Source organism: Thunnus maccoyii, chromosome 18 (genome assembly GCF_910596095.1).
Source record: "Thunnus maccoyii chromosome 18, fThuMac1.1, whole genome shotgun sequence".
Classification (NCBI taxonomy): Eukaryota; Metazoa; Chordata; class Actinopteri; order Scombriformes; family Scombridae; genus Thunnus; species Thunnus maccoyii.
In genome coordinates, this window is record NC_056550.1 from 18,140,055 (window position 1) to 18,162,363 (window position 22,309).

General features: G+C 39.6%; 3 protein-coding genes across 9 annotated transcripts in view; all 3 read left to right on the forward strand.

Annotated features, from left to right (window-relative positions):
* Window positions 1-101: 101 nt before the first annotated feature.
* On the forward strand, window positions 102-10,298 carry atp13a1 (ATPase 13A1). Of its 2 annotated transcripts, XM_042392262.1 has the most exons (25): window positions 102-594; window positions 1,885-1,974; window positions 2,429-2,692; window positions 3,503-3,658; window positions 3,796-3,865; window positions 3,951-4,057; window positions 4,198-4,327; window positions 4,471-4,526; window positions 4,662-4,788; window positions 4,943-5,080; window positions 5,199-5,319; window positions 5,472-5,629; window positions 6,029-6,204; window positions 6,297-6,407; window positions 6,523-6,648; window positions 6,736-6,844; window positions 7,017-7,210; window positions 7,715-7,811; window positions 7,894-8,078; window positions 8,302-8,416; window positions 8,525-8,721; window positions 8,868-9,010; window positions 9,101-9,212; window positions 9,403-9,546; window positions 9,663-10,298. In XM_042392262.1, exons 1-25 carry the CDS (start codon window positions 241-243, stop codon window positions 9,771-9,773), a joined length of 3,591 nt encoding a protein of 1,196 aa, XP_042248196.1. In that variant the 5' UTR covers window positions 102-240; the 3' UTR covers window positions 9,774-10,298. The 2 variants fall into 2 exon arrangements, with proteins under 2 accessions (XP_042248196.1, XP_042248197.1); XM_042392263.1 differs by lacking the exons at window positions 102-594; window positions 1,885-1,974; window positions 2,429-2,692 and adding an exon at window positions 3,125-3,299 and having other exon boundaries at window positions 9,663-10,297.
* Window positions 10,299-13,514: 3,216 nt separating this feature from the next.
* LOC121883356 (kinetochore-associated protein DSN1 homolog) lies at window positions 13,515-17,434 on the forward strand. The gene is made up of 11 exons (XM_042391550.1): window positions 13,515-13,588; window positions 13,855-13,891; window positions 14,022-14,289; window positions 14,392-14,465; window positions 14,799-14,871; window positions 14,995-15,076; window positions 15,190-15,246; window positions 15,379-15,450; window positions 15,545-15,692; window positions 16,859-16,946; window positions 17,052-17,434. Exons 1-11 carry the CDS (start codon window positions 13,554-13,556, stop codon window positions 17,132-17,134), a joined length of 1,017 nt encoding a protein of 338 aa, XP_042247484.1. The 5' UTR covers window positions 13,515-13,553; the 3' UTR covers window positions 17,135-17,434.
* A 3,515-nt stretch (window positions 17,435-20,949) lies between these two features.
* The window catches only part of pbx4 (pre-B-cell leukemia transcription factor 4), a 30,709-nt gene continuing 29,349 nt past the window's right edge, over window positions 20,950-22,309 (forward strand). For 2 of the 6 annotated variants that reach the window (XM_042392289.1, XM_042392287.1), the window contains exon 1: window positions 20,956-21,694. In XM_042392289.1, coding sequence (XP_042248223.1) covers window positions 21,510-21,694 — 185 coding nt within the window. In that variant the 5' untranslated portion in view covers window positions 20,956-21,509. Of the gene's footprint in view, window positions 21,695-22,309 lie in introns of all 6 variants that reach the window. The other 4 variants (XM_042392288.1, XM_042392291.1, XM_042392292.1 and 1 more) reach the window with 4 other exon arrangements.

Consider the following 22,309-nt stretch of genomic DNA (forward strand, 5'->3'; position numbering starts at 1 on the left):
AAAGTATGTGGGAAGATATGATATATTTTCCCAGTTAAGACGTGCTGTACTGAGAGAACATTACGTGTCTTTACGTGTTTACGTATGCGGAAGCCACGGTCAGAGAACGGACGATTCAGTAAACGGGCTGTGAAGGCTGGACCGAGAACCGCTCCGTGTGTTGAATCGTATTTTTACCGGCTATAGCACGACGGGGTGGTGGTGGGTGATAGAGGGGGGCAGAGGGGTTAGCAAGGTACGATGAACGACACAAAGAAAGAGGGGGCTATGGCTGCAGACGGGATGTATGGACCGGATGAGACGCAAATGGCCCCCTCTGTGAACCACAGCCAGCATGACAGCGGCACCGGCGACGAGCTGGTGAGCTCGGTGACGCTGTACAGGCGCAGGCCTCGGCTGCTGCACGGCACCGTCCTCCCGTTTCTGGCAGTTCTCTACCCAGGCTGGCTGTACGTGTGGTTAGGAGTGTACGGTGCCTCGGAGTACCCGGAGGCAGGCCTCCTGGCGCTAGCCGCTATCGGGATCGCGCACGTCCTCACGGCGCTCTCCGGTTATTGGTCCGTCCACGCGCACTGTTGGCTCACTTGTTCCAAGGTAAACATGAGTAATAACAACAATAACACAACTAAAGTCTACTGATGTATGTGAGTGACCCACTGTTTGGTCCCAAACCCTTGTACGTAGAGGTCAAAGGCCAGGGTCAGCGTGAATCCAAGGATCAGTGTCTTGCTCAAAGGCACTACAGAAGGGCAGGTGTGTGTGTGTGTTCTGACCCCCGGTTAATTTTATTGAGGAATGTCTGTGTAGCTGAACCGACCGAGCTCTCACTGCACGTCTGAATCAGCAATGACACTTCATTAATTAAAGGACACTTTCAGTTTTCATTACCACATTTTTATTTTCGTTTTAGTTCAGAAAATGTATCAGAATCAGGTTTATTGTCGAGTAGGTTTGCACACACAAGGAATTTGCCTTGGTGTTGTGGTGCATAACAGTCAAAAATAAACACAAAATAAAGGTAGTCCTAAATAATATAAAAAGAAAGAAATTTACAATAAAAAATATGTTGCATATATTCTAAGTGAGAAGATCTGCTACAGGTTTAAATTTTACATCGAAGAGGATGAGATGAAACGTACAAAATGTTGATCAGTGTGCTATTATTATTGATAATAATAATAATACAAGTTGCGTTAATGTAACACACCATGTTAGATCAAAGATCACAGATGTGTAAAGATCATGTGGGACTTGTGGACATAATATCCAGGATACATTTATTTAAAACACACTTATCGACATTTGAAAATTGCTATGACATGACACTCTCATCTCATCAAGCTTACTTGAAGTTTCAATAGTGGAGGATGATAAAGAAAGAAAATAGTGTCATGCAAGCCTGAAGTCAGATTGCTGATAGATATATAAGGATATATCTTGTGTGAAAAAATCACCTGTCAAGCATGATACTGGTTAATTAAACTGAAACTCTTATTTTCAACTAGCATTCAGCATTATTCCATAAAATAATTTTGGGAGAAACCTTTCTAGTAGTAGCGCCTTTGTGCTGTCAATTTAACGGGGAAATTTGTTCTTCATGACACAATATTTAAGATAATACCTGATCATGAATAGTAATAAACATGTTGCTTTCTGTGTATTCCCTCTGTAAGCAGTTATACAAGAGAGTATAGATGCTACTGAAAAATAAAGCAGTCAAATGAAAACTTTATGAATGTGCCTGATTTTCATATTAATCAAGCAACTGTAGGTCAGGGCATGTCTGATATGAGAGGAACTAAGTTGCAGAGGTGCACAACTATATCAAAAATAAGTGACCTGCCACAGTGTGTGAATTTGTCACCTGTTGATTTGTATACACAGGAACCCAACCCCAACAAGGCTACGCTGGCAAAGGTTATACCCACCCCTAATAACGGTTCTGCTGAGCTTGTGGCACTACAAAGGGACCAGGTGAGTTCATATTTTTACTCCAAGTTGTCTCCATTGGGAACATTCAAGATGTCTCATTCTCTTTCTGCAGAGATAAGGTTTTGACACACAAGTTATTCGATCTTACCAGTTGTTTAAAATCCAGTCACTCATGTGACTGTATATTAATTCATTCAGTGTAGGCTGTAAACTGTATAACTGTCATTATTTACTATTCTCATTTGTGATTGGACATGTTGTCTAAGAAAAATATCATTTTGATACTTTTCTCATGTTTTTTAGAGTAAATCATTAAGGTAAAATTTGGTTTTAGTTTGTTTTTGCAAGATTGTCGTAGTAAATCTTGTGTTTAGATTGACAATATTAGGCTAACTCTTTCTCTTGTGTTCAGAGGGACATCTTAGAAAATATTAATATACCTTCCTTAAATGAAGCCTGAAAATGTGTTCTCTCTTTCTCTTCTACCGACCAACAGGATGAGAACGGAGAGGGGACTCTATCTTTTGAGTTTCAAAAGATTCGCTACATCTTTGACCACAAAGAGAAGAAATGTTTCCTTCCAATAGCATTTCCCATCAACCACGCAATGGGCTACTTTCAGTCCTGGCGTGGCTACCAGGAGGAGGCGGAACTCAGAGTGGCAGAAAAGCGCTATGGCACCAACCGTGCTGAGATGGTGGTGCCAGATTTCCTAGAGTTATTTAAAGAGAGGGCCACAGCTCCCTTTTTTGTTTTCCAGGTATGTGTCTGTGCGTTTCTGTATAATTCCACAGGTTTTATTGTAAAATTTGACTGTAAAGTTATACTATGCAGGATTTGTCAGTTGGTGTTTGTAAACACACAGCATTCAAACTTGGCCCCTTCTCCCTGGCTCAGCAAGCAGGAGAGTGAGAGAGCAGCGGTGGTCGAGTGAGCTAGAGAGTGAATGAAGAGAGCGAGCAGTGCTGGCAGGAACAAAGTCGTGAATCAGATAAATAAATAATTATTTTCTGATTGTTTCATGGCAGTTACGTTCTAAAGCATAAATAAACACACCCATACCTCTGCACAACCCTGCAGGAAGGTGCCACATTGTGTGTGAATGCAGAACTTTATCCTGTCCGCTGTGGCCTCTCTGCTCTGCGTGTGTGTAGCTCAGCCCAGCCCTCGGTCAAACAGACACACAGACCTGCAGCTCTTCGACACAGAGACAGAGACGCAGAGCGGAGCAGAGGAGAGAGACAGAGACAGCGATGTAACCTGGTCACTACGCTATAAGTCCCAACCTCACACCCAGCGCACTGTTATTGACTGGGGGCTACACAACCACCGTGCAAAGGTTGACGCACAGAAACGTCCCGAACACGGTAAAATAATAAGAAAATACAGGAAGAAGGCAGGGTCGCTGCAGATAAATACACCGCTACACAATTCTAGTGGGTCATAAGTGATGATTGAGAGGGATTACCTTTGTATTAGTCTATACATTTTTTAGGAAAATCCTGTATAGTATGCCTTTAAAATTGTTGACCTACCCAGGTGAAGTCATCTATCCTCTGCCATTCAACAGGTGTTCTGTGTTGGGCTGTGGTGTTTGGATGAGTACTGGTACTACAGTGTTTTCACACTGTTCATGCTGGTGGCGTTCGAGGCCTCCCTAGTCCAGCAGCAAATGAGGAATATGTCTGAGATCCGCCGCATGGGGAACAAGCCCTACATGATTCAGGTAAGCTTCATCAAATTTGGGGTTTAGTATATAAAAATGATGAACAAACATTTTATTTTGTAGCACAAAACTCTGTCTGCAGTATATTTCTATGTCTTTTAAAGTATTCCAAGTAAATTTTGTGTATTTTCTGGCAGGTGTACCGTAACCGCAAGTGGAGACCTATATCAAGTGACGATCTCGTCCCCGGTGACCTCGTCTCAATAGGTGAGTGTCCTGTCACCATTTTATTACTTCTCTCAACACACTCTGACTCTGCGAGTGTTTCACATGTGTATCCTCTGCTTCACAGGACGTTCACCTCAGGACAACTTGGTACCCTGTGATGTGCTACTTCTCAGGGGCCGATGCATTGTGGATGAGGCCATGCTGACCGGAGAGTCTGTCCCTCAGATGAAGGTTAGAGGCAAACTTGCATATATGATAACACTATACAGTGCTGAGGACAATGACTTTTGAGTGTAAACGTCAGTTTTTTCTAAATGGCATGGGCTTATTGTGAGGTATCGTAATAACTGCTGACATTATTGGGTGTGCAGGAGCCAGTGGAGGACTTGGACCCAGAGAGGATCCTGGATCTTCAGACAGATTCTCGACTCCACATTATCTCCGGGGGGACGAAAGTGGTCCAACATAGCCCCCCTTTAAAGGCCAGTGCTGGACTCAAACGTAAGTGAATATTCCTCTTTTAATTTATCTGTGAACAACAACATATTTTAGCCGGTGAATCAGTAATTCAATAGTGTGTCTCTCACCCATCTTTTCAAAACGAGGTGCAAGCTCATTAATCTTCTCTTTTATGTTATGTTCAGCTGTAGACAACGGTTGTGTGGCCTATGTACTGAGAACCGGATTCTACACCTCTCAGGTGAGAGACTACTTCAGTGTGTCTTTATTTTATATTTAGCTATATATCTATATTTGAATCAGACAACACGTCATTGAAGGAAATGTTGAGTGAGCTGTGAATGTCTACTTACTGTTTATACAAACTTGCTTCTAGGGTAAACTGTTACGGACCATCCTCTTTGGTGTGAAGAGAGTGACAGCAAACAACCTGGAGACTTTCATCTTCATTCTCTTCCTCCTTGTGTTTGCCATCGCTGCAGCTGTCTATGTGTGGGTAGAAGGTAAGGGGGGACAGGATGGACTCATTCTGATGTAATATTTATTTAACACAGACATAATTATAGTCAAAGTGACAGCTAGTAGCTAGAGGTGAGGGCATAAGTAATGTCTCATTAGCACTATCTTTGTTCTTTCTTCTTCCTCTTACTCCCTCAGGAACCAAAGATGTCAGCAGGAACCGCTACAAGCTGTTTCTGGAGTGTACCCTAATCCTCACCTCAGTGGTTCCACCAGAACTCCCAATAGAGCTTTCTCTGGCAGTTAACACATCTCTTATCGCTCTGGCCAAACTTTGTAAGTCTCTATATCTTCCTGTTTTGCATTTGTGTAAAGAGCTGCATGAAGCAGCCTGTAATACAGAGCTTGCAACAGCAGTGTTTCATTTGAGTCTTCTTTTTCTCCTCTTGTTCAGATGTATTCTGTACAGAGCCCTTCAGGATACCATTTGCAGGGAAAGTGGAGGTCTGCTGTTTTGACAAAACCGGAACACTGACTAGTGACAGTCTGGTGGTACGAGGAGTAGCAGGCCTCAGGTAAACACTGCCCACCGTTCTTAGTGTTTAGCAATACAACCTAATTTGTGACGTTCAAACAAGCTGTTCAAACACTCTGTGCTACGGTTAGTTATCATTTTCATACACTTTATGTGGAGAATGTCAATGTCTGACATTTGCATTTATGACAGAGAAGGAAAGGAGGTGATGCCTGTATCTGAGATCCCAGTCGAGACACATCGGGTGGTGGCCACGTGTCACTCACTAGTCACTCTGGATGACGGACAGCTGGTCGGAGATCCACTGGAGAAGGCCATGCTGACCGCTGCTGACTGGACCCTCACTAAAGGTACAAGGAAATTACCTCCACTAAATGTAAAGTTCAGGTCAGTGGCAGGTGTGTGTGAAAGAACATGCCACTTTTTTGTGTTGGGCTGCATACAGTCATGTGTCCCTCTTGAATTTGCATGTATTTCTGAGTTGCAGCACAGTCTTCCTGTTGCACCAAATCTGTTTAGCTTTTTGGTGCAATCCAACCAGTAAAGTAAAGTAATGCTTGTCTTCAAACACAGGGAAATGTTTCCTCATTATAACTGTAAATGTTAAACAGTAAACAACATGTTAGTGGCCTCACTTTAAAAAAAAAAAGAAAAAAAAGAACAAGACAATTATCCATCTGGATACATTTTCTCTTAATGGCACAAGGCATAATTGTCTTTGCCTCACTGACTCTTGTCTCTTTGATCAGATGAAAAGGTATTTCCACGTGGCATCAAAACCCAGGGACTTAAGATCCACCAGCGTTTCCACTTTGCAAGCGCTCTGAAGAGGATGTCAGTCCTGGCCTCCTACGAGAAACTGGGATCCACCGAACTCTGCTACATCTCAACTGTCAAAGGAGCCCCAGAGACACTCCGAGGAATGGTACATATGTATACCATCCTTAATACATACTCAGCCATGGTTTAGCCTAATTAAGTGTTCATACTTTTGTTCTAACGTGGCTGTGGTTGTAGTTTGCAGAGTGTCCAGAGAATTATGACGAAGTCCACAAGGAAATGTCACGAGAAGGTGCTAGAGTGCTTGCGTTGGGTTACAAAGAGATGGGACACCTCAGTCATCAACAGGTTCTTACTTTATCTTACTCAAAACTGTCAGAGATTGTCTGATCGGTCGGAATAGTTCAGTCTGACGAGAGCAGATTTTGTTTGAAACTGAGCTGGATCTTTTTGTGTCACATAGGTCCGGGAGATGAGTCGCAATTCTCTGGAATGCGACTTGACTTTCGTCGGGTTCATGGTTGTGTCCTGCCCCCTCAAGAGTGACAGCAAGGCTGTCATCAGAGAGATCCAGGAAGCATCTCATCATGTAAATAAGCTGCTAACACACATGTGTGCACACAAACTGAAACTGCTTGATTTTTAAGATGGATGATTCCTCTTCCTCTGCTGTCAGGTGGTTATGATCACAGGCGACAACCCCCTAACAGCGTGCCATGTAGCGAGAGAGCTCCACTTCATCCAGAAAGAACACACACTTATATTGCAGCAAGGCCCCAATCAGGGTAAGTCATCAATTTACAGAATCACATTTATTACTTGAGAGAACAATGTCAGTATTTAAAAAGTAGCTAAACAGCACAAGGACTTTTGTAGCGATTCATTTGTGGCAGGTATTTTGATCAAGGACATACACAAAATTATGTACGACTGATGTTGTTTTTGTTTTTTTCCCAGGTAAATGGCAATGGGAGTCCATTGATGGTACTGTGCATGTACCACTGCCCCCTCCTTCTGTTTCCTCATTCGTGCATCAGTTTGACCTGTGTGTAACAGGGGAGGGGCTGGCCAGACTGTGCTGTGACCCCCGGCTACTCCACACCCTCTTGCCTCACATAAGAGTGTTTGCCCGTGTCAGTCCAAAGCAGAAGGTAGGTCCTAAAGCAGCAGGTGGAAGTCTCTTGAAAATCATGTTCTGTTTCTGTTTCTCTTTAAGAAAAATCTCACTTTTATACACGGCTAAAAAATATTAACTTTTAGAAACAGACCTTGCATTTCGGGGTCCCATTCGGTGTGCAATATGTATAGGTATAATGGACTTATATTGCAGAAAATGCTGTATTGGTTATTTGGATTTTGTAGCAAAGTTCACCAATAATACAGTGAGATCCATCACAGAGGAAGTAGAATTAATAGGAAGCAGGCTATAATACAATTGCAACCAAAAAGATATGATTTATTTAAGTAAGGGACATTACTCATTTTTTCTAAGTGGAACAAACTCAAGTATATATCATTTGGGTTGTTCAGAGGCATTCTGGGAAATGTAGGGAATCACTATTTTTAGTATTGATGGTATATAAAAAAGGTACTTGAGGGTGAACTTAAACAGTGTTTTGGAAGAATTATTAAGCTGTTGGTCTGTTGTGTTTCAGGAATTTGTGATCACCAGTCTTAAGGGGTTGGGTTATGTGACGCTGATGTGTGGTGACGGTACAAATGATGTTGGAGCTCTCAAGCATGCCCACATAGGTAAGCTTTGCCAGTCACATGACTGAATTGTATGTCTCAATATACTGTATGACTTAGGCATGACAGTTTTGTTTTTCCTCAGGTGTCGCTCTGTTAGCCAATGCTCCTGAACGCATGCCTGAAAGAAAGAAACGGGGGAGAGAGAAGGAGGCCCCCACAACAGAAACCAGACCTTCACCACCTGTCAGTTCAGGAGGCAAATTGAGCTCCAGGGCAGCCAGACAGAGGGTGATGGCCCAGAGAGAAGAGCAGCTTGCAGCACAAAAGGTGTGTGTATTTGTAATTTACTAAAAAGTACAAGTGCCTCCTTTCTGATTCTTGGTGGAATAGTTACCAGGAACTTAAAGTCTGTCTTCTCTTCACCCAGCTGATACTCCATTTATGTTCATAGGACGTCTGAATGCAGCATGTTAGCCTGCAGCCCAAATGATAGGTTATAGGTTATAAAGTAACAATGCACTGGTCTAAACATGTGTGTGTTCTTTAACAGGAGAGGATCAGTCAAGTCTTACGGGAACTTGAAGAGGATCAGGTACAAATAGTAAAACTGGGTGATGCCTCCATCGCTGCCCCCTTCACCTCCAAACTCTCCTCCATACAGTGCAGTGAGTAAATTACACGCTTGTAATTTCAGCCCTTGACACAGTTGGCAAAGATCCAAACATAAAACTGCTCCCAACATCTGAAACTTGTCACTTAATCTTTTTCCCTAGTCTGCCATGTAATAAAGCAAGGCCGCTGTACTCTGGTGACAACACTACAGATGTTTAAGATCCTTGCTCTAAATGCCCTGGTGCTGGCCTACAGCCAGTCTGTACTCTACCTCGAGGGGGTCAAGTTCAGTGATTTCCAAGCAACCCTGCAGGGCCTGCTGTTGGCTGGATGCTTCCTCTTCATCTCTAGGTCAAAGGTGAGAATTTATATAAGGATGTACAGGATATACAGGATTAAAGGATGTACATGTTTGTGATTGAATCAAGTTAATCTTTACTGACACATGTCTATCGTTTATGATAGCAATCAAATTAATATATATTTTTTCTCCTGTTTATGCAGCCACTGAAAACGTTGTCTCGGGAGCGGCCGTTACCAAACATCTTCAATCTTTATACGGTGTTGACTGTACTGCTGCAGTTTACTGTTCACTTCTGTAGTCTGGTGTACCTTTACAGAGAGGCGCAGAGCAGAAGTCCTCCCAGGTAAGAGACAGGAAGGGACAAAACAAGAGTGAACAGCAGCTCTGTTTTTACAAAGTAAAACATCACATTTTTTTCTTTTCTCTGTTGCAGAGAGGATCGGTTTGTAGACCTATACAAAGAGTTTGAACCCAGCCTAATCAACAGCACCGTGTATATAATGTCCATGGCCATGCAGATGGCCACCTTTGCCATTAACTACAAGGTACTTGTTCTTAAGGCTGTTATTATTTGTTGTTTCTGCATAGACTCTCTGCATTTCTTTTTTTATGATCAGCAATTTATAGGCTAGTTGAGCATTGACAAAGTGTGTATATATATATATATATATATATATATATATATATTATTCTTACATTTCATATACTTACTGCATTTCTTGTTGTGTTGAATAGGGTCATCCCTTCATGGAGTCTCTCAGCGAGAATCGACCACTTCTGTGGAGTATCGCTCTGTCTGGTTTAGCGATTGTGGGACTTCTTACTGGTTCCTCACCAGAATTCAACGAACAGTTTGCCCTTGTAGATATTCCAACTGAGGTGAACTGACATACTGAGTCTTTCAACTTATTTTATGATATATTTTTTTGTTGCTATAGCCTTGAAACAATGATGTACTCAATGAGGTAACCTGCTTCCTATTTACTTCCTTGCAGTTCAAACTAATCATTGCCCAGGTTCTGGTGGTGGACTTTGTCGTTGCTCTGCTGGTGGACCGTGTCTTGCAGTTCCTGCTGGGCAAAGGAACTCTTCGGCTGCCTTCTTGAACTCAGTGCCAACAGCGACTGCATCCCTTATCAACCAAACTGTAAAGGGAGAGAAGACTTTGGAGGAAGAAGAGAATTAAAGCTGTTGTGACAAGCACAAGACAGCTGAGGCAGTCATGGCGTGCAGTACTGTACACTCCGTGTATCCCTTCCCTCATCTTACTCTGCCCCTTCCTACTCATCTCTGTTTCTGTATTTTCATCAGCTCTGTGTTTCAATTCTCTTTCTGTTATCTTCATAAGTTCTTCCTTTTTTCTACATCCCTATACCTTTTTTTTTTTTTACCTCCCCCCCACCCCCCACAGTGCTGCTACACAAGGCCATGAAGACAGCAGTATTGAGTGGAGTGCAAGACTGTGTGCCAGCCAGAGTGAAACATACAGGCACACAAAAGGGGCATTCTCCAAGAGAATTGCAAAGTGTTTTTGGTTTTTTTGATTCCTCTCCTTGATTTTGTAAAAAGTGAAAAAAAAAACATCTCTAACAGACTTATAAAAAGACTTACAGATAAAAATTATGAAGTCTGTCAAGTGTTTTGTCAACTTACAAGTACTGATGTGTCTGCACTTGGAAAGGCTGAGCATGTCCAGCTGGTCATGAATTATCATGTTTACAGAAGTAGGTAAGTAAGGAATGATGAGGTAAAATGTAGAAGAAATGTATTGAATGAAACCTTTCATCTCATCGGGTGCACGACACAGGTCAAAATGAAACATGCCATCTCATTTCATTTATTTTTACAGGGACAGTGCACACTGGCCAGATTAACCATTGAAACAACAATAAAACAAACGTAAAATCAGAGCAGTATAAAGCAGGCAAAACATAAATCAGCTGAACAGAGGATAAAATACTAAATGGAAAGAGGCAGGAGGTATGCAAAGTAGGACATTTACAACGCAAGCCATTAATACAAAACACAAAATGTTAAAACAACATATAATCACATAATCATTAAGCATCATTTGGAAAAGAAAATGATGCTTATCAATTTTATATTTACTTATCAGTTGATCTTCACTACCGAACATGTTGATCTTAAGAGGTCATCCATAGATAACTGATTGCTTATTATATCTGATATGAGCTTACATAAACATTTGTTGAACAAACCAGAGCAGCTTAAACAAATTGCATTTCCCACGTCATTATTGGTCCCAAGTGATTTACACTCATTTCGGGGTAAGTATGAATAAAAGGAAAAATCAACTAGTGTACTGAGTATTTAAGAACTATGGAGCTGTTAAAGGGCCTTTACAAACTAAAATGTAAATTCTGTCTTCCTCTCAGTGATTTAACTCCCAGGTTGTCACTAGACTCATAGTAAGCTGTTGAACACAACCTAGAGTTTAAAAAGAGTAAAGCAAATATTCATGGTGATTAGAACCATAAAATACATCCAGTCAAGAATATACAAGAACCTGTTAAGTCACATAAATTTCCAGAGAAATTGTCTCCAGCCTCTCATCAAGTTGGGACCACCATTTTGTACTTACAGAGGCTGACATAGAAACAAAAATGTAGTACTTGGTAATTTTCTCATCGCTCAAAGGTTATACAGTAATTCATTTGATTGGATCCCCTGAAACCTGTATTTCTAAGAGGCAATTGTAAAAATGTATTTATTTATCAGGGGCATTTTTTCCCTTACTATAAACTATGCAATTTCCATTGCCTCTCTTTTATAAAGCTGTTACGTTGGAGATCATGAGCGAGGGGATGCGTAAAAGGTAAACCCAGAAACTTAAACGATAAACACAAGAAATGAGAAAATAAGGTATTGTCATAGGTGTGTATGGTTTGCTGAAAAGCTCGGGTAAGTGTGTAAGCTACGTTTGGTAAGATTCATGATTTCACTAGTAGTAGGGGTCTGAGGGAAGAAGGGATCCTTTGGATACTGAGGTATAAAATGAGTTGTACTCAATTGTGCTTTTGTCAGATAAAACTGTCATATTGCCATATATATATATATATATATATATATATATATATATATATAACACAAAAAGCCAGCAGTTGGGAAATGCCATGAAGGGGATCAAAGCTGTTGAGCACAAGCTCTAGATTTCTGGAGGCCAAGGCATTAGCGCAATCTTCAGCTAGATATCAGAAATCCAAATAACGTTAACAAAGAGGATCAGGGCCAAAGGTGCCCCTTTGAACTTGTAGGTCAGCACTTGCTCTTAACTTGATCCAGGGGGATCAGAACCAGAGGATTGGATTCCCCAACCACTAAAGGCCACCTCTTTACAGAAACATGTTATTACAGCTCATTCGATTGAGTCTCTTAAGTATATAAATGAATTCCTTGGTGTCATACTGTTTTACAACTTATAAAACATTAAAGTTAAACTCAAGGAAGGGTTTTTTTCTTAGATTGTTAAACTGCCTATAGACTGGACTGGTGCACATGCATTAAAAAAGGTAATTTGGCCTACGAAGCAAAACTATGAATCATGCAGCTCCATTGGGTGGCTGCCACAGAATCTAATGAGGTTTTTTTTCCCTGTGTTATCTGTGAAAAATAGGTATTATTGCACTGGAAATTAAAACTGGAACATCTTATCACAAAGGTAAAACAATTTCGTAGGCATTCAACAACCATGAGCTTTGACAGCATATCATCAGCTAATATCCTGTTGCTCTTGGACACTAACAAAATATTTACACTTTGGTCAAAATGATAATGTTAACATTTTTTATCCAGAGGGGTGATAGAAAAAGAACAACAATAACCACAAACATGGATCAAGAGAAACCCATTGACATACAGATGGAGGCCCTCCAGAAAAAATATTTGGCCCCCCGATGAAAGCTAAAGTTTGGATTTCCATAGTTTACATTACAACTTTTACATATTTTTTTCACAAGTCTGTAGATGTAATGTAGATAACAAGATAAACACAAGGCTCCTGTAAATCCCAATAAATATAACCTTGTTACATCTAATAGGCTACTTCCCCCACATGAGGAGAGGTATTAAAACCATGACTGTGCCATGCTATATGAACAGAGAATGGTGCTGAAATTAAATCTAATAAACCTACAGAAATTACATTTTAATGTGAATTCATAACACGGTTTTAATTCCACAACTTTAGCCTATGCAACACTAACAAATTTGTTCTTCACAAATAAAAATAGGTGGAAGTTGAGCATAAATGGTGTGTTGATACCATTTTCTTCCTAAGGCAACAGCAGTAGTACTTTCAAACAACTATAAATGAAGCAGGCCACTGTTTATCATGCACAGATAACCAATAAAGTATGTCACTAGTCTCAAAGTGCAATACAGAACATATATTTGTGAATGAACCATTTTTAAGAGTTTAAAATATTAGAATAACTCTGTTAACCCTCAGTTACTAATGGGAAAAAATGACATCTGCCCTCTGAAACGATCCTAAACAGTGATATAAATCAAACTTATTCTTAAATTAATTTAAAGAAATAAACCAAACATACTGTACGGGCTCAAAATGAAAAGTCCTGAAAAACTGGCTCATGGCTGAACCTAACTGCTGACCCCCTGCTGTTGTATTCCTGCTTTTGTGTAACAATTCAATTAAAAGGGGCTTTATTGGCATGGGAAACAGACGTTTACATTACGAAACAAGTGTGAAATAAAAACAAAAAAATGTACATAAAGAGAAGAATTGTGATTTTGGATAAGTAAATACAACTTAAATTACCATCACACTACATTTCCCATAGTGCATTGCTCCGTAAAGGGGTTTGGCTTGTTGGGCGCGCTGTGAAGAAAACTATTTGAAAGAAAAAATGGCGGAAAAACATCCACAGATTGGACAAAAGGGGTTTGTATCTTTTATTCAAAAGTTGCGACAAGCGAGTGAATAATGTTGAGAAAATACGGGAAAGCGTTTTCAGCTAAATTGTTATTTTTTTGTCTGAGTTTCGCCTAAAGCAAATTACGTCTGTGGTCTGCTCTGTGCTTAATGACATAACGTTAACGTTAAATGTTGTCAGCGAACAATAACGAAAATGTTTGAACATCTTTCACTTATTCTGTGTGTCTAACGTTAAGTTAGGATGTAGCTAAACTCACAAAATTGTCTTGCAGTTGCGGAAATGTGGTCGTTGCTGATACTCAGAATGAGGTAAGACATTTTTACTGACATTAGCTGGATAACAACACCTTAGCTAATCCTACATTCATGAGCTAACGCTTGCTAATCATGCAAAAGAGTCACTGCTAATTCGCTCTTTGTTCAATCTGTGTGCACCTAGGTCAACTCAGTGACACCCAAAAGGTGTTCATCCACAAGCCCCGAGTCAGCCCCTCCACACAAATCTCCCCGTACCGACGTCCAGTCACCCACCAAACAGACACCAGATGCAGGAGAGGGACATCCAGACACAGATAAACAAGAAATGCACACAGAAAACACGGAGGGACATACAAGTCCATCTGGCAGCCCCACTGCACGGAGAAAATCCTGGAGGAGAGCCACCCTAACCCGACGCTCTCTACCTGCCCTTCCCAACCCATATCAGAGTGAGTTGTGTGGCTTTCTTTCCTCTTTGTAGTCCATAAAGAATGGTAAGTGTGCGTGTGTTTTCAGCAGTATAAACATCTATTTGTGTGTTTCTTTTGCAGTTTTGTGCAGGAGCATAAGTACATCCTTATCACAGCAAGAGAGGCTGGAAAAATTGATGGAGGCTTCAATGAGGGTGAGTTCAAAAAGGTTATATGTAATAGTATTAACTTCATCGGGATAAACTTAACTGAAAATGTGGAAAAAATAAAGAAGCAGGCGCCTTATAGGTTGCTTTTATCTAACTGGTATTGACTGTGATGAATTTCTTTTTTCACTCTACCGAATTTCATTGGAAAGGGAATTGAATAATTAATAAGTTAGTGCTTAACAAAACATAATGCTTTAGCCATAATGAGTGTAAGGGTCTTGTTACAGTAGTCTATAGGGCCACATACAGTTAATTGACTTTGGTCATAACTTAAATTTCTAATTTATCTCTGTTTAATTGCCTCTGCTTTGTCTCTAGCTGGCAATAGAAAGAACTCAAAATTTGCTCCAGTCAGTACCGAATTCCTCACCGGAGTCTTTTCAAAAACAAGGTTGGTGCTTGCTCTGCTTAATTTTGTACATGTTTCATGAAGCTTTTTACTTCAACTTAATGTCTGTTATAGAAATATTTATTATAATAAATAATATTTATTTCTGTGTCTTCCTCGGTGTAGTTGAGCACATGCAGAAGGAGTGGGGTTGTCTGGCCAAAAGCATTCAGATTGAACCACATCAACTTCCTGCAAGTGCAGCAAGGTATTGCAGCTGTTTTATTTATTTTGTACTCTGTCTGGCTTTTTACTGATTGTTTTTTGTTATTTTAAATTCGTATTTTATACTGCTTTTCTAACTATGTTATTTGATGTCAGATCTAGTGATCCTGCAGCGCAGAAAGCCCTGGAAAAAATCCAGAAAGCCACCAACAGGTATGTTAGTCTTAATATAAGTATAGTTTTTCTTTTCAATGATTAGTTACCAGGCACAAATCATATATAAAACAAATATGGTGCTACCCATCATACAAGGTTCCTTTTTTACTCATCTGTGTTGTGTTTTAGGCTTCAGGCTGAATGTGAATCTTGGGAAGCACTGTTGAACAAACACCGGAGTAAGGCAGAGGAGTTGGAAAGGTGAAAATGTATTCTGTCATTTAGGAATACTGAGTGTGTCAATATTGTCCTCTCAAATTTGTGCCAATAATGTGTTTATGTGTATTTATCACAGGAAAGTGGAGAAGGGCCAAAAGAGAGGTGTATCATTAGACTGTACATCTGTGGCCCAGTCCTCACAGTACCAGTTCATACAGAGCAAACCTGACTACCACGGTCTCCTCAGTAGACAACAACCCATGCTTCACACTATGGAAATGATTGTACGTTTGAAATTACGTTTTTATATCACTACTAAAAAAAAAAAAAACATAAATGTTCTGATATACCATCTGTATGGTAAAACATTAAAGCTAGCACAAAAAACAATGGAAGAAGAACTATTTGGCTGTGAGATTGATGAGACACAGATCTGATACTGATTCATGGGAAGGTTAAATACTGTCCACCAGAAAGAGAATGAAGTGCTTTGAATTATTTGGGAATTCTTTCCCTTTCTTGCAGACAGTACCAAAGCTGGAATGTTTGAGAAAGTTCAGAAATGTTAATTAGCTTTTGGCTCTCCTGGTTGACAATGCTAATATAGTAAATAATAATTCACATTCAATCTATCTGATCAAACAATTACAATTCACTTTCCTTTAAAGGTGAATACTAACAAAGTTGATGTGAGATAACATAACTAGCACAACACTCATACTCCTCCACCCTATTTGCCATAGTTTGAGTGCAACAACATGTTCACCGCTTTAAAGGTATACTATGCAGGATTTTTCTAAAAAACTCATACAAAAGTAATCCCTCTCAATCATCACTTCTCGTTCTCTTTATTCACTCTGTAGCTTGCTCGACCACCACCGCTCTCCCTCGCTCACTAGTTGAACCGGGGAGGAGGGGACAACTTTGAATGCTGTGTATTTACAAACACCAATCAACAAATCCTGCATAGTATATCTTTAAAGGTCCTTAAAACCTATTTATAAGCTTCTTCCTATGATGATAATGTCAACAAGAACACAATTTTATGCCCAAGGTTGGAACAGTTATGTTTTTGTCCTTGGTGCGGCTCTGCTGAAAAAAGGTGCATCAATCAGAGTTTAGCAACATTTGGATCAAAATGTGATGACAGTTATAGAGGGGTTTGTTTATGTTGCTGGTACTGACAATCAAATCTGATCAAACTACACAGTAGAGAAGCGGAGTAGCTGTGTTTTTCAGTGTTGAGCTTTTGCTATACAAGTAAGAATAAATTTCCTAACTTTAACTTGTCGATTATTTTGTCAGAAATATTTAATGCTACTGAAAAAAGTTTTTAAATCAAGTTTCAGGGGCTTTAAATACACAGACTACTTCTCAAACATGAATGCATCTGACCTTTTTAGAAAACACTGGACATCTGCTTGATCTGGATTTTCCTTTTTATCTGTAGATGGACATTCAATGTAAGATGGTCAGAGAACTTCTGTCTATCAAGGAGCAGTCACAGTTATTGGTGAAAAAGACAAGTGGCCGATTGGGTAATGATTTTATTTTTTTCTTTAATCCTTTGTATGAAATTATTTTGGTACTCTAACCAATGATCTGGCAGTTTAAAATGAAATTTTGTCACTTTTTCCTACCAGCTGCAGAGGCAGGTTTCCAGGCCCTTTCACCGGACCTCATCAGGAACCTGATGGCAGCACCTTTATCATCTGCAACTACATAGTCATTCTGGCTGGAGGCAAGCACGAGCAACCAACCCTCTATTGGACCATGTTTTTTTTTTATGACTTGTATATGAAGCTCATATATCTGTACCTTTTGGTAATTTCTCTGATTTGAGATAATTCCTTTTCTCTGTCTTTGTTGACGTCTTTTATAATATAATTAAGCTCTAATGTTATGCTTTCCATGTCAGAACACTTTGAGTTGCAGCAGCAGGACTCACGATAGAGCCAGTTGAGGTAATTCATGTGTTTAACCAGCAGGCGGCAGTGGCTGGCTATATAAAATTGTGTCAAGCTTGGTGAATGGCTGGAGTGGATTCATCTGTTATGCCTTAATTAAAAGCATTCTCACCTGTATAACCTGAAACTGTCAAGAGAAACATTAGAAACATTCGTTAACTGCCAACATCTTGCAAAACAAGGGCACTGGTCATTCCTCACTTAAAAAAAAAAAAAAAAAATCCCTCTTGGAAACTAATAATCTGTCCAAATTGATCTGTTGTCTTTAAATATTCAAATATATTGACAGTTTGAAACCAAAATAGTTTTTTTAAATAAAAATAGATTGTTTAAAATGTGATGTTATGAGATATATTTGAAATTCCATCTTTGAGTTTGATTAGTATTGTTTTATAAATGTCCTCAAAAACGATTAAAACCCTTTAAACATACTAGGTGTCATTTAAAACAAACCAAAAGTAACAATATAGTTTCACAGAAATTGCCACTTGTCATTTCAAATGAACTTATACAACAGGAAATCACTAAATGTAAAGATTATTAAAATACATGCAAACTATAAAGCAGTTTGACTACAGAAGGATCCCGCTCTTTAGTTTGCATGTACTCTTTAGTTTATGTACATTCCTTTTCCGTGCTCATCCTCAGTCACGTTCATGCTCTTTTTGGTGCTGCATCTATTTCACTTCATCAGTGTCCCCTGACCATTCAGGAGGAGGCCCCTCCCCCACAGTGACTCACCCCCATCTCTTGCATTTGGCTGGGTCACTGATGCAGAACGAAGCTTTGACATTGTACCAGTCAGTCAAAGCTTTGTTCGCTATCACTCCTATCTCCTGGAACCATTCACTCATTAATGTTCCTACTTAATTTATTTGATGATTACAGCAAGAAGAAAACACTTTCAGTGTCAACAGAAAATAAGTGTGAATGGCTCTATGTGCTCTGCTGTTGTGATCTCCGATATGAAATATTCTTGGGATTGTATTAAACGCAGTAACTACAGAGCATAGGGACAAGCAAAGAGAAAGACAAGTGGGGTTGTGACCGTGAGAGTTGTGAGTAAGGGAGGATGGTGCACAGCAGGAGAGATCGATTCTTATTTAGATGAAAATGAGGCTTGATGCTTGTGGGGTGAGAGGAGGGCAGCTTTAGCATCCAAATGAATAGAAGTTTCACAGAAATGATCCTTAAATGAATCACCAACAATAAAACATATAAAGAAGTTTACAAAGCCACTGTCATTGTCATTTTACTTTTGAGGAAGGCTTCTCTTAATAGTGACAATTACTTGGGGATTAGATGGCAACCCCTGCAGCTTTTCATTTAAAACTGTATGATAAAACCTACTTTAAACAACCTCAGTGACCCCAGTAAATGGCATGTTAGAAGTATTTTTCAAGTGTTTGCACATTAGGATAAAGGTGCTTGGGTGTGACCAGGCTCTTCTGATTCCTTGTTTGTAGATTATTATTTGAATGAAAGAAAGGGAGAGTATCTTTTTTGAAATTACATATGTATATATTTCATTTAAACCATGAAGTGAGTGGAAGTTTGGTTTTAGTATCAATTACTCTCTTTATAATGGTTGAAACCCACTACTTGGTATAACCACCAAGAAGCCTGAATTGTGACTTGTACTATATGCACATGCAAAGAACAATCACTGTTTAGGTTAACTGTATTCTTTATTCTTGTTGTCTCTAACTTTAGATTGATTAGCTACAGATTGTAGTGGATGGATGTGTGGAGAGTCAGCATAAACCACTGCCAGTTTGGTCCTACTACCTCATGCACACCCATCATCTCTTCTCAGTACAGCAAGGCTTGCTGCAGCTCTCCTCCACATCCATTCAGCCAGCCATTCGTCTTGGAAAGCTGCCTCTCTGATCTGAGTGATAAACTACAGCAGAATTGCCCAGTTTGCAAAAAACAAGGACACTTGTTTTCAATCTGTGCTGTCAACATTTTCATACTGAAAACTGATGGGATGTTTCATTCATCGGGGGTTAAGGACAGAATGATATTCTTAGGTTGGACTGTTTTGCTTTGAGATTGTATATTACTCTTGAAATTTACAAATTTTATCCACACAGATGGCTATCACATTCACATTTGGGCACAACTTATGAAATGACACTGACTTGCAGAGATTAGATCGGTACTACTATCAATATTCCTTTTTCAACAGAGTTGCTCATGAGCAGGGGCAGATTACTATGGTTTACAGATTTCAAGGTTTCTTATTGTCATTCTGACACATACATGCAAAGGAACGAAATTAAGCATCATATTAAAATTGCACAAGTATAGAATAATTACTGAAAAATACCAGGTAATAATAATGAAAACTATAATAATTAAAAGTATAATTCTTTTTTAAAAAAGTACTTAAGTAGTCATAGCAGCAGTAGCAAGAAGGATGAGTGTACACAAGATACTACACAGCAGTGTAAACATTAGTGATATAGCAAAGTGAGTGTATATTTAAACTGACTGCACTGTAATATACCTCTGCAGTTGCTCAAAAACATGTTTTAAGGAAGTCTGTGCAATCACAGAGGCATGAAGAGGTCTCCTCTTGCCTGCAAGCCTTTTGGCTCCAACACTTTAGTTATTATTACACAATAAACTATGTTTTCTAATGTTTACAGCTCGCTCGTCATGAGCTCAAATAGAATCAGAACCAGATTTATTCGCCAAGTAGCAAGTACAAGGAATTCAGTGTGGTCCAGATGTCAAAAGAAAGTACAATAAACATAAACACAATCATAACAGTGTAAGAAAGGGACAGTAATTTACATTTCTGTGTAGTGGGGGTGTACGTGCTTGCATATTGACATGATAAAAAACTGCAAAAAAGCAGAATATAACTAGAAGTATAAAGACTGTGTGCATACATATTGACATGATAAAAACTATGTGTGTGCAAAAAAAAGCAGAATATAAATACAAGTATAAATACCAAACTAGATATAAATATAAATTTGAGTGTAAATAAACTATGTGTGTGTTTTAACAGGATATATTTGTACAGTTAATTAAAAAAAAACAAACCTTATCCATCTACATAATGGAGGATAGACAAAGATACAGTAAACACATGAATTAGAATGAGATGGAGGTGAAGTGAAGTTTACAGACTTTTACTGTCCTTGTTTCAGAGCACACCACTTTTAAATGTCTACAAGGCATTCACTTCAAACTTTTGTTCAGCACTCTGTTTGGTAGGTGATCTCTAGCCTTATATTAACCTTATATTATTAAAAAAAAATAGGTTTAACCAATTATGATAGGACCAGAAATGCTGATGACGTAAGGGGCTATCCATATGTAAAAGGCCTACACGGTGAGAGTCTTGTCACCTGGAGGAATAAAGTACAGGACGTTGTGTTACAAACATAATATCTTACACACACACTTGCCGATATTAGGTCAGCTAATATAAAAACGTCTACATCCATATGTGTATTTTTTCTATTGTGGTCTGCTGGTTAACCCACCCGCAAGCTTGCGTTGTGCGGTGCTATGAGTTCAATGGTCAACGCTACGCACACCGCTCGCGCAGCCTATAACATCCCACATCCTCGCGCGACATCAACAACAATGCAAACCGTCGTCTGTTTTGGTAGCAGATCTCTGATTGGAGCTAGACGGTCCGAAAGCTTAGTCAAGGTGTCAACGTCTCATTTCTTTTAAGAATTGGCGATTTTTATTTTACGTCAAGAGTGTTTTATTTATTGTTATTTTTCGTTTTTTTTGTTACATTTTTTTTTTTTCAAAAATGTGCGAGGCGCTGTTGGCAAGCTCCCACAGTCTATGCATGTGTGTCCCTGCTGCTTTTCTGCTGGGCTACAGCTACTAACCTAGCCGCTTTTCACTCGGTGGTTAGCTAACATTAGCCTGGCCGCGTTTATTGACTTGAGTGGGGGGAAAACAAGCGAATGTAAAGCGTGTTTGTGCGATCTGCTTTTTTTTTAATGACAACAGCTCTCAACTTAATCGTCGCTGTCGGGATATAAGACGAAGTGTTGTATGATTTGTCGTAGAGAATAGTTTGCTGGCTAGCTAACTGGCTAGCTATTTGTGTGTGTATTCTTCGAATAAGGAAAACGGCGAGTTTTCTTTGAAAGTATGGATGACCAGACCAGAATGATGACGGGTCTCACCGGACTCGGTGGACTACAACAAGCCGATGTAGGAGACCCAGACTCGGTCAGGAAACAGCAGTCCCTCGGTCAGCCTCAACAAGACATAGGGGATATCCTACAGCAAATAATGGCCATCACCGACGAGAGCCTGGACGAAGCACAGGCCAGGTAAGAGAGGCGAAGAGCCATTTTCCACAAATGATGGCTAAGCTAAAGTACGCTGTATGTGTCTTATTTTTTTGCTTACGGACTCGAGCTTTTCCGTGAAACGATCACGTTAGATAATGCGTTATTGCAACATTAATGCAGCTTCACGTTACATTGTAATTAGCTCCTAAACCAGCACATTTAGTTAGAAAAATAACTTGAACACCCACATTACAGTGCTGTTGTAAGAAAGAAAGGAGGTTCTTTGTGTTACTTCAAATCGAGCTTTATTGCCAACTAGTTGGTAAACATACTCAGTCGGTTTAAATACGGAGATAATTGTTTTAACAACGAAGTGTTAAATTACAGTTAAGTTTCAACTCCCTATTGTGAATGTGACGATGGTAGCCGTATAAAATATCCAGACCACTTGCCCAACACTTTAGCTGTACTTGCTTTGCATGGATCCTCTGGTTTAACAAATTTGTTTCATCAGGCTACAGCAGTCGTAATATTTTTCAGGCCTTTCACTAACCTTTGCATTTAGAAAAACACCTCTTACATCAATTTCCAGGGAGTTTTTAGTTATATCTTCCCGTTGGCGCACAGGACTATATAAAGTTAGTGACGCAAATT

Excerpts from the sequence above, each read along its gene's own strand:
- atp13a1 (XM_042392262.1), top strand. The coding sequence starts at position 241 with ATGAACGACACAAAGAAAGAGGGGGCTATGGCTGCAGACGGGATGTAT. Across the intron at positions 1,975-2,428 it reads TGGCACTACAAAGGGACCAG|GATGAGAACGGAGAGGGGAC; the intron begins GTGAGTTCATAT and ends ACCGACCAACAG. Across the intron at positions 3,659-3,795 it reads ACAAGCCCTACATGATTCAG|GTGTACCGTAACCGCAAGTG; the intron begins GTAAGCTTCATC and ends ATTTTCTGGCAG.
- LOC121883356 (XM_042391550.1), top strand. The coding sequence starts at position 13,554 with ATGGCGGAAAAACATCCACAGATTGGACAAAAGGG. Across the intron at positions 13,892-14,021 it reads TTGCTGATACTCAGAATGAG|GTCAACTCAGTGACACCCAA; the intron begins GTAAGACATTTT and ends GTGTGCACCTAG. Across the intron at positions 15,451-15,544 it reads AAGGCAGAGGAGTTGGAAAG|GAAAGTGGAGAAGGGCCAAA; the intron begins GTGAAAATGTAT and ends TATTTATCACAG.